This window comes from Phragmites australis, chromosome 2 (genome assembly GCF_958298935.1).
Source record: "Phragmites australis chromosome 2, lpPhrAust1.1, whole genome shotgun sequence".
NCBI classification, from domain to species: domain Eukaryota; kingdom Viridiplantae; phylum Streptophyta; class Magnoliopsida; order Poales; family Poaceae; genus Phragmites; species Phragmites australis.
The window spans coordinates 8,249,232-8,260,376 of NC_084922.1; the positions used below are offsets into that span (position 1 = coordinate 8,249,232).

The window sequence follows — 11,145 nt, forward strand, 5'->3', positions numbered from 1 at the left end:
GCTTTCTATACCAAAGCCAATATTTCAATGACTTTGTAAACAAACGTGTGCTTAGGATTGCATCATTAGAAGACAAATCAACTATATAAATATTATCATGTCTAAAGCCTTTAAAAACTACACTATTATCCTTCAAACTAGATATTATCACATCATTTGGAGAGAAAATGCATGAAAGATCAATATCACATAATTGAGCAACGAGTAATAAATTTAAATTTAGAGATTCAACTAGCAAGACATTTGAAATAGTCAAATCATTTGAGACAACAATTTTATCTAGTCCTTTTATATTTCCTTTTGTATTATCTTCAAAAGTTGTTTGTCATATTCCAATCCATCATTGCTTATAGATATGAACATCATTTGATTTTCGGTCATGTGTTGAATCCATCCACTATCTAGCACCTAATATCTCTTACCGGACTTGTAGTTTACCTATAAAACAAAGTTAGGCTCTTTTAGGTACCTAAACTTGTTTTGGTCCTTGGATGTTAGTTATCAAATCTTTAGGCACCCAAATGACATTATTTTTATCACCAATTATAGAAGTGCTAATAAATCTAGCTTTAACACTATAATTTGAACATCTTTTAAGAATAGAGCATGAATCAAAAGATGCATATGATTTATCCTTAATGTTTTTGCAATTTTTTTCAATATGTCCGATTTTCTTGCATTTTATACAATAACAACTACCCTTCACAAAAGTAGTTTTATGATGGATGAAAGTTTTCTTACCCTTCTTGAGAATATACCCAAGACATTCCTTCTTGGTGGAAAACCTTTAACTATCTAAGACTTGTCTAATTTTAGACTCTCTAACATAGCATCTTGCTAGATCAGTGATTAGTTTTTCAGCTTTTTCTTTTAACTTGTTACTTTCATCAATAATCAAAATATCATTACAAGAAATAGTTTTAGGCAAAGTAAGCAAATTATTATGCAAGGTAGATGCAATTATAAGAGATAAAGTAAACATATCATCTAGAATATTGCAAGATATACTCATATCTAATTTAGTTTTGTTGATTTCATGAACAATAAGAGAGTCATGAGTTCCTTAATCATCTCATGAGTTTCTTTTAGACCATCATGAGACGTCTTTAGCTTCTCGTAGGATTCTTGTAGAGAACCGTGTTTTCTCTTCAATTCATTAAATGTTGTTCTTTCTTTGCTCATAAAATCATCAAAACTATTTATTAGCTCAACTAGATCACTATATGAATATTCATCGTCATCACATAATACCTTAGAGTCACATTTTACCATGAGATAAAAAGGTTTGGAGAAGAGTGAAGGTGCCTCCTTAACGGCTACACCGATAAGATCCTTTTGAGATGGCTTTTCATCATTGGAGTCAGAGCTTAAGCTTGCATTCAAATCCCACTCAACACAACATGCTTGATCATATTTATTCTTTTTCTAGTATTTCTTGAATACCTTATTGACATCACTCTCCTTCTTCTTCTTGGTATATTTTTCTTCTTCCTTAGTTTTGCAATGTGTGGCAACGTGTCCTTTTTCATCATATTCAAAACACCTCCTTTTTTCGAAGCGAACCCCTTTGAAAGATTATCCCTTTTTGCTATATCTACTTTGATATCTTATCTTCTTCATTAATTCCTTGAATCTTCTCACAAAGAGAGTTATTTTTCATCATCACTCTCTTCATGATCATCTTTGTCTCTTGATGCTTGAACCTTGAATGCAATATTTTTTTCTTGGCATCAGTAGCATCATCATGAAGGTCTTCTTATGAATTCTTGAAAATGTCATGAGTGAGAATTTTATTTAACATTTGCATTGGAGTTGTATCATTCAAATTATATCTCACAAGCACAGTCACAATAGTGTCATATTTGTTAGGCAAAGCTCTAAGAAATTCATGAGAGAAATCAACATCGGTTACATCCATAAAAAACCCCTTGATCTTATTTATTATGTTGTTTAAACGATTGAACATTTCGGCAATGCTTTCGTTTGGCAACATAGTAAATTTCTCAAGTTACCGTTTGTAAATAAAAAGTTTTACATCCTTAATCATGGTTGTCTCTTCATGAATTTCTTTTAGCCTTTGCTAAAAAATTTCATTAGCGATCTCAAATTTACTATTATGATTAAACACATTAAGATCTAAAGCACCATAAAGAACATTCCTATCTTGAGCATTTGTAAAAGCATTATCCCTATCTTCATTTGTAAGATTAGTACGATCAAGAATTGCAAAATCTTTATCCAGTATATCCCATAGCTTACCGCTCATAGTCGTAAGATAGACCGTCATTTTAGCATTTTAATAGGTATAGTTTGACCCCTCAAAGAATGGTTGCTTCTCCACATTGATATGAGCGTCACTAGTCACAATACTACTTCAGGATGGTTATATTCGCTATAAAAAGAGTCATAGGCTTTGATACCAATTATAGAATCTAAGTATACCGATTAGAAAGAGGTGAATTAACATTAATTGCTTAGTGATCAATAAAACTTGCGGAAAATAACTAGAGATCACTAGAAAAATATTTAGCAACTTAGAACTATTTTAAGGTTTGCAATCCTAGGATGACATGCAACAATTTTTTATATTCTAGGAAAATAATTTGTATGAGGTAAATTGTATGAATATAAATAGAACAAGAGATGCCACCCGAATTTTATCCCATAATATCGGTGATTTGTCGATCACCTATAATCCACGTTAAGGTGAGTTCAAGTTTCTAACCGCTTATCTATCAAGTATGCAATTCTCACACCGAAAAAGGATTCACACTGAGTAACTTGATCTTAAGCCAGAATAGAATAATGAACTACTCAACACATCGATTTCACTAGAGTAGCACTTTACCGTTCCGGCAAGGTGTGCTTAAAACCTTTCACAATTACCATCGTGGCTCCTTCACAAACTTCTTTGAATGACTCAATGATACAACCACCTCTAAGCTGTCTAGAAGGTGGCAGCATTCAATAGTAACAAGTCGACGATATTTGCTTGAAGGATCACTAGTGTCATAAAGCTCAACCGCTACAATGCAATGCACTATATTCTCTTACACTTTCAAATGTGCAACCACTAAGCCAAAAGAGGGAGAGGAGAAAGGCAAGTGCTCAAGAGTTTAGAAATAAGGTGCTTGCTTATCTCTTTGAACCAGCAAGGGGTCTGTTTATAGCCCACAACTCGAAATATGGTCGTTGTCTAAGATTTGACAACTATGCGCATCTGGCGGTCAGACCGTAAACCGTGAGCCAGGAACATAGTACTAAAACTCTCTATTCCTTAGCCGTCATACCAGCCATGCTCAGCGGTCAGACCAGGACTAAGGTCCTTCTAGAAATCTAACTTGTTTATACAAGATCAAACTGGCCATGCCTAGCGGTCAGACCATCACACCTAGAACCTGAAAGAAACTACCTTGTTTATATAGCGGTCAGACCGTCATGACACAAAACACACAAAAGACAGTTTTTCTTCGGTCCACCACCTCATTCTAGATGAAATGCAAGTTTGAATAATTATGACACTTTTGATATCTCAAGTAAATAAGCATCAATCCCTCTTAATAGTACGTCATTTATCTTATTAATTCGATCATTTCTCTTCTCTAATCACTATTGACCAATAAAAAAAATACCATATATTTTACACCTTTGTTTTGAGCTAATCATTTGTATATCTTCCACACATGCTTCTTCTAACTTTACAACATCTTTAGAACTAACATTTATATAGCTCAATTAAACATGTTAATTTATAAATTTTATATTATCATTAATTAACAAAACTCGAATTAAACGGCGAGATGCTTCAAACGGGAAGAGGGGCTTGAGTCCCCTCCACCCGCATGGTGGATCCACCACCGGAGATAACACAACTACATGATGAGCCGAAGCTAGACCAACAAGAGACCAAATTAACCAATTGTAATCTCTAAAAGCAAATATCTTGTGAAGTAAGTATAGTTCAGTTGGTTAGAATTTTTATGGTGTAATCTGTTCATCCAAGTTTGAGTCTCATGCTTGAAATATATATTCACATTTATAAAATGACTATGTATATTCTTGACATTTTAACATCTTGTTGGCATAGAAGCTAGAAACTATACTTCCTTCATCTTTTTTTTAAAAAGCTAGCTCATCTCTCCTGGTCAAGGGTGGCAAGTGCTTCGTCTTGGGCGTTCAATTTGTACAAGCCCATTTTTCAATTTGTTTGGTCAGAAATCTCACGCTTGGATCACAGTTTTACCCACACATGGCCATTTTTAACTTTCCCACCTCTCTGCTCGCGGTTATGCCGCTGATCCGCCGTTGGCGCCAGGCGCCCGTCGTCGCGCGCACGTACGCACCATCGCATTAGGATCGCGCGAGGTGCGTGCACGCATGCCCAGGCAGCCCAGCTGAGCAAAGCGTCGATCCGACTCACAAGCCAGACACTAAGGATGCCAATGGGTTAAGGTCGGGTAGAGCAAAATCAGATCTAATTTAAAACTTGTTAGATCTAATCTGTTCCGACCTTAAAATGCCAAAAAAAAAATAGAATCTGAACTGTACCCATGGGGTGTGACGCCAACGATTGCGATAGGAGCAGCAACGTAGATCCATCAGATACAGAAGCCATGGATACCTGAACCTTGGGTGCTATTGCCATTCCTACGGGGCACCGTGACGTCCGCATGCAGAGGCAAGGCTGCCTGCCCTGCCCCTCCTCGACGTCTCCTCTCTCGTTTCTCAGTGCCAGCGCTGAGGTACGAGCTGGAACGGATCTGGACTCATGGACTTTGTGAATTGTGATCTACCATGTATTCATGTAACGTGCTGTTTCCCTTTAACGACGCATCTCATTCGAGTGCGAATGCAAACTTGCCAAGACATGAATCAGATCAAGTCCAAACATCCGCCTCCGCAAACCAGCGGCGACAGGCAAAAAATGGCGGTCGTCTGTACAACGATGAGCTCCCTGAACTGAACTCAGCTTCACTGAACCTTGATCAGGATCTCTCATCTCTTCACCTTCTGCATGCTTAGCAAAAGGAGACAGGTGACCACCAGCTACTTCATCTCGAGGAACGCCACGCGTCACCTGAACTGATACATATAGCATCAGGCACTTCGTTTCTTTCTCTTTTCTTTTCTTCCTAGTTCTGATGCAATGCGAGTGAGGAACATCCGCGTCTACGTTGACGATCCCACCTGCCTGCTCCTCCAGATGACGGGAGCAATCATCATCCATACTGCAAGTGCAAGCATCCGTCTGTCAGTAAACATAGCGCGTGGTGGCAGTGCAGGAAAAGCGACTGCTGAAATCTTTGTGCTGCGATCACCAAACGTTCTGGCAGCGTAGGATCCAGGGATCAGTTCACTTACTGTACACGATTGCCGCCAGCCATTCGTTGCCAACACGCACCCACGTACTCGCCCAGCCGACGTCTATCGTCCACCTGAAGTTGAAGGATCGTAATGTCATCAAATGAACAAGGTGAAAATTCTCTTTTTCACTGGAAACAGAGGGAATGCTGGGTTTGCTTTTTCTGAACGAACTTCTCCATGGTTTGATGCGCGTTCCAGCCTACGAAGATCATGGCGAAGTACATGGCGCCCATGGCGAACACAAAGTGGAAGAAGCCGAAGCCGTAGGGGATGTCGTCCTCCTCGGACGCGGCTTCTGCCGTCTTGAACTGCAAACGTACGTTTCAGGCGTTTCAGTTTGAGCGGCACACCCCTGACCATATATGATGAACGATCCAGTCGAAATGAGAGCACACCTGCAGGCATTTGGAATCGATTCCGGTCGAGAAGGTCGCCGCGACGATGACGATAACCGCGATAACAAAACTCTGCCAAAGACATTACCCTTGTCAGATTCAGATGGATATTGATTCATCGGACTAGGCAATTAAGCTAGATGTCTACTATGTCCCCCCTGAGTTTGGTTAATTTCCCCTGAACTACAATTCGTATCACTAAAGGAAGAACAATCAACAAAGAGAACTACTTTACCGCGATGTTGACCCAATCTGCACTTGTTGCAACTTCTGCTTTCTTGTTGCAAATCTCCGTGTGCGGCTCACTATTAATTTTGGGGGTGAGAAACACCATATGCAATAAGAAGGAAAGAAATTGTATTACGAAAATTGAAATTTACTACTTTGATATGCAATCAAATAGCTCAGAATTTCAGATTTTGGGTCACCATCTCACCTTCTGATCGCAGACCAGCACAGAAACACAACGTACACCCCCATCAGCCCTGGAGCCAAATAGCCTGCCTTGACCTGATTTCGAGGACGAGAAAATGCGAATTTTACCATACTAACTTGGCCCATAATTCAACAGCTCAGTTGAAGACGCCATTTTTAGAGGAGTATATATACCTTGGAGCTCATGGAGACGAAGATCATGAACTGGACGAGCACCAGGGTGATGGTGATGAACAGAATGTTGAGCTTGCAAGTTGGGCTCGGTGCGTACCAGACGTACATCAGAACGATCCCCAAGATAGACCCGATGTATGCGCCAATGGAGACCACAAGAATCTGCATGTGGCTGCATGCAGGCTCAATCGTTAGATCCCAGCATCGGACGGTGACATGCATCGCAGTGACCTGAATAGTTGAGCAAGAGCAGCATGAGCAGGTTGACAGGACAAACTTACCATCTTTTCTGGTTTATCTCTGACAAGCAGCAGTCGTTGAGCCACGCGATGAATCTGGTCACGCTGACGAGCTGGATCACAAGGAACGCCCTGTGTTTGATTCCAATGCAAGTTAGGACATGTTCTCTGGAATCTGGATGCTGCACTGAAGAACAAGAAACGTCTGAAAAAATAATGCATGTACCCTGCTCCGAAATGCGCGACCTTCCCTGGAAAAAATTCAGAGAAACGAACACCACTGTCAGAGACAGCATGAGAGAGCTGTAACTGAAAACAAGATCGTCGAGGTGATCGACTGGAGACGGGCAGGTCTGCCGACCGGGACTGACCGTAGAGCTGGACGAGCGGCGACGGCGCGAAGAAGGGGATGGCCGTGAAGCCCATCCAGAGGACGATCTTGGCCGGCCACCACTCGGAGTGCCACGAGTTCCGGCAGTCGTGCACCTTCCTCGTGTTCACGGTGGACAGGAACATCACAAAGAAGAAGAGCTGAGAAAAATCAAACATGGTCAAGGGCAACATGTTCTGCTGTGCTCGTCCAAGAACTGGAAATCAAGCTTCCGAGAATCGAAACATTTTGATTCCAAGGATACAAAGCAGCCGAGGCTGATCCGCAGCACTCCTTCCGCTCCGAGGCAGTACCGCGCGCCCTGGCAAACCTTGAGCCCTGCACACGCACGCCGATGATCAGAGAAGCGAAGAATTTCTCGGCGTTTGAACGGTGCCAGCGTGTGATGCGATGAATTTGTCAGTGTGCGTGCATGGGTACGGACGTTGGAGCTCGGCGAGGAAGGAGTGGCCGTAGTCGCGGACGGTCCAGGCGAGGAGGTTGGTGACGAGGAAGATGAGCGCGTACACATAGCGCGCCATCATCGGGTTGGGCCCGAGGAAGAGCCGCGCGCAGGAGCAGCACCAGTCCTCCATGAACCGACCGCACCGCTCGTCGGCGGACCCGGCCGTGCTGCTCCGGTGATTGCCGTCCCTCTCCCCAGGCGGCGGCACGCTGTCGGCGTCGTACCCCGCCGTGCCGGCCTCGGGGTCCATGCTGCTAAGCCTCGTCCCAATTCAAGAACACCACAGTTGATGCTTCCTGCGCGCCCACACGTAGAAAAAAATATATATAAGAAGAAAAACAGATTGGTTCACACGCAAATCGTGATGCGGCATAGCTCGTAGTTCGTTACGTACGTCTCGCTCGACTGACATCCTCGGCGCGCGCGATCGAAAACGATGTGTTTCTTTGTGCAAAAGCATCATGATGCATCCTAAAGGAGTGCTCTGTTCTTGTCTTGCGTTGTGGGCAAGACTACCGCATTTTTCGACACAGTGCTCCCGATTTGACTCGCACTGACCAAATTTGTACTACGGATTTATAGTAGCTCCCCATAACTAACTAATAGAAATAACTATTTCAGTTGTACCAAAAACTAAAGCTAGTAATTTGCACGAAACAATGTTATGTTCTCCCATTCCAACATCCTTTTCTCTCAGTAGTTATGATCAGGATTATCGCGTGCTTAACTGCTAAAGAAAAGAAGCGTCAAAGGTTTCTTCCCAAAAGCCTTGCAAGCACTGCAAAAGTTATCAAATTGTGGACTCTGAATTCACTATCTTGACAGGGATAGAGGATAGATAAAGATGTGAAAGGCATTTGAAAAGCAATGTGACCAGAGAACATGTATATATGTGTGTAATTTAACAAAAATATACACCTCTTCTTGGCTTTAAAGAAAGATTAGGATTAAAGAGGTGGCAACGAAAGCTCCATGGACTACTGGAGATGATACGTGCACATGGTTTTCTGTGACTATCATGTGGAGCTTTGGATGTTTGCAGAAAAAAGAGTAAAGCAGCAGGGCAAAGCATTTGGATCATGATTGTGGAAGGGAAGAAAGCAAAGGCTGATAAGATGAATCCCTTGAGGACTGGTATCGTGTTGGGATAGTCCGGTCATAATTCAGTACATTCCTTCTTTTCGAAAAGCAATTCAGTATATTCTTTTCAAGAATTATGCTTTGCTTGTCTCGTGCAGCCAAGTGAACTCTCTTCCTCGCACTCTTCATGTTGCTAGTAGCAAACTTCGGCTAGGTTACACATAGTCTGTCACAATCTACTCAAACTAGATAATTTTGTGTATGTAATAGACGATCTTCGTTCTAGGTATTCTTTTCATTTTTGTTTGCTTTTTACTAATGAAGTAACTTCATACATCACTGCTTCGCTACATAATCACAAAAAGAGTATATGTCTGGTTTGACAAAGAGTTTATCACACAGATGGAACTACTTTTCTTTCTCTGGAGCATGTATTCAACTTTATTTGTCGAAAAAAGGAACAAGGAATACAAAGCCAGCCGATCTTCTAACCAAGACAAATTATATAACCTATGAAAGAACAAGAGCACTGATCGACATACCTTAGAGCCAGGTCGTCACATTTCCCAGTCCAGAATCCGATCGATCGCCGCTTCAGCCAGCTGATAGACGAGACAAAAAAACATGGAAGCAAGAAAGATTAGCATGCAAGAAACACATCTCTGTACCCTGTAGCTTGTACCCCTGACCACGAAAAGCAAAACCAAATGGTAGCACTTGCGTACAACACAACGATGTAGCCGGCAAGGAAACAGACACCAGAACTCGCAGCAGACAATCTCACAGGAAGACGAACAGGCCAACGACACTGATCAAGACCATGGCCATGAGCAGCAGCAGAGGAGGAGGAGGAGGAGCAAGGAGGCAACTCACCTACATAAGCAGCGGACGGAGAAGAAGCTAGCTCTTGCCTTGCTGTCGTCGCCCTCCCGGCGAGCTAAGCTACCTGGAGCCAGGCACCCATGGCGGCCACTGTTCGTAAGGCGTTCAGATCACCGGCGCCGGTTTATATTCTAGACCGCGCGGAGGGTGCGGCCGAGCTGGCGATGAGGAGGAGGAAGTGGTGGCGGTGCCCCGTTTTTTCCCTGCCGCAAGCGGGCAGGCAGGCAGGCAGGCAGGCTGCCGGCTTGTTTTGACTACCGCTCCCTGCCGGTGGTGGCCTCGTCACCCTCGCGTGTGGCTGTGTATCGCAATTGACGTCCCCCGCGCGCGCGCTGCGTGGTGCCGCTCTCTCTTTCTCGATCTCTCCACAAACGCGCGCACGGCTTTAAATCGCGCGCCGCCGGTTGCTTTTACCGTATCACCCCTCGAGTCGAGTGAACGAATCCCGGCCCTTTGCTGCGGCAGGTATGTAAAGGATCCGATTTCTGTGGTGACTTCACCTATTAAGGAATGAGGATGTAAATGAAGAGTAATCATTTTTTATTGGTCTAGCGGTGCCATAATGGTAGCAGGCTTCTATTCTCATTTTTCTCGGGGTCTTGTTCATATTATATATGAGTTAATATGTATGTATCAAATATAGTTAAGGTTTATATATCCGTTGTTCGATCCATTTCAGAGTCTAACTAGTATTAAACCTTAATATTATTGTAGCAGGAATGGGGACCCCATGAGGTATAATTTCCCGTGCTAGGATAGGGATGGGGAAAAATTATTCCCCGTATGCAGGGACAGGGATGGTTGCCTATTTCCCGCAGGAAGTTTCCCCACTGCCATCTTTGGATGCGGCGTGGCTTTAGTGTGTTTTGTTCCTAGATGAAATTTTGTAGGGTTGTATCGTCTAGTCTAGTTAAGCGAAAGGATATTGAATGGAATCATATTTGTTAAAAAAAAGAGTATTTAGTTTGTTGTATTTGTTTAGACAGACTGAGCTGAGTTTATGTTTAGTTTACTGAATCTGAAGTCACATGAATAGTTAAGATTGTAATTAGTTGTTCAGATTTTGTGACACTGATAAATTGATTTACCTTCATAAGTGGAAAAAGGAGTCTACATCCATCGAGCTAGTCTGCTGTTCTCAAGCCAGACTGAAGACATATATTTGTATCCATTGGGTCATCATTTGTTTCTAGTACTGCCTACTGGTTTGAAAAAAAATTGGACAAAGTTTATCGGGTTCCGATACACGTAAATGTCATCCTTTCATGTCTCTTTGGAACCCAAGATTTTGAAAATGGGAATATAAAAACATATAATTGAAATGCCCTAGTACCTTGAATCTTATAGAATGAAAAACACATAAAAATTGCATGAATAACCATTTGGATAGAGCGTAGGAAAAATACAGAAGTCAGATGAGAGATAGATATAAAGTAAATTTTCCATGAGGTTGGACCTCATGTTACAATTCCTCCAAAATTCTTATGAAACAAGCCATTCCATATCATTTTTATAAGAATTTGACAAGTCCATTCCTGTGTTCCAAAAAAGCCTTGTAGGAAAAATTCTAAAGGATTGAAATTCTCCAAAATTCCTATAAAAATCCTACAATCCAAATGAGGCATCAGCGTTTTCAAACTCAGATTTCTGTTTAAAAGTCCATTGCAAAAAGTTTACTACCAAGTTTATAATTCCAAACTGGTAAACGAGACCCTCCCTGGTATGGCATCATTTTCAAAT

The 11,145-nt window shown here is 42.0% G+C and overlaps 1 protein-coding gene across 1 annotated transcript; it reads right to left on the reverse strand.

Moving 5' to 3' along the window:
• Positions 1 to 4,797: 4,797 nt before the first annotated feature.
• LOC133897849 (uncharacterized) lies at positions 4,798 to 9,778 on the reverse strand. Its single transcript, XM_062338683.1, has 14 exons — positions 9,397 to 9,778; positions 9,066 to 9,125; positions 7,423 to 7,739; positions 7,243 to 7,316; positions 6,979 to 7,138; positions 6,834 to 6,858; positions 6,650 to 6,739; positions 6,369 to 6,540; positions 6,196 to 6,269; positions 5,995 to 6,064; positions 5,760 to 5,831; positions 5,536 to 5,672; positions 5,362 to 5,435; positions 4,798 to 5,228 (listed from the first exon to the last, which is right to left on the reverse strand). Exons 3-14 carry the CDS (start codon positions 7,691 to 7,693, stop codon positions 5,170 to 5,172), a joined length of 1,278 nt encoding a protein of 425 aa, XP_062194667.1. The 5' UTR covers positions 7,694 to 7,739; positions 9,066 to 9,125; positions 9,397 to 9,778; the 3' UTR covers positions 4,798 to 5,169.
• Between the last annotated feature and the right edge of the window lie 1,367 nt (positions 9,779 to 11,145).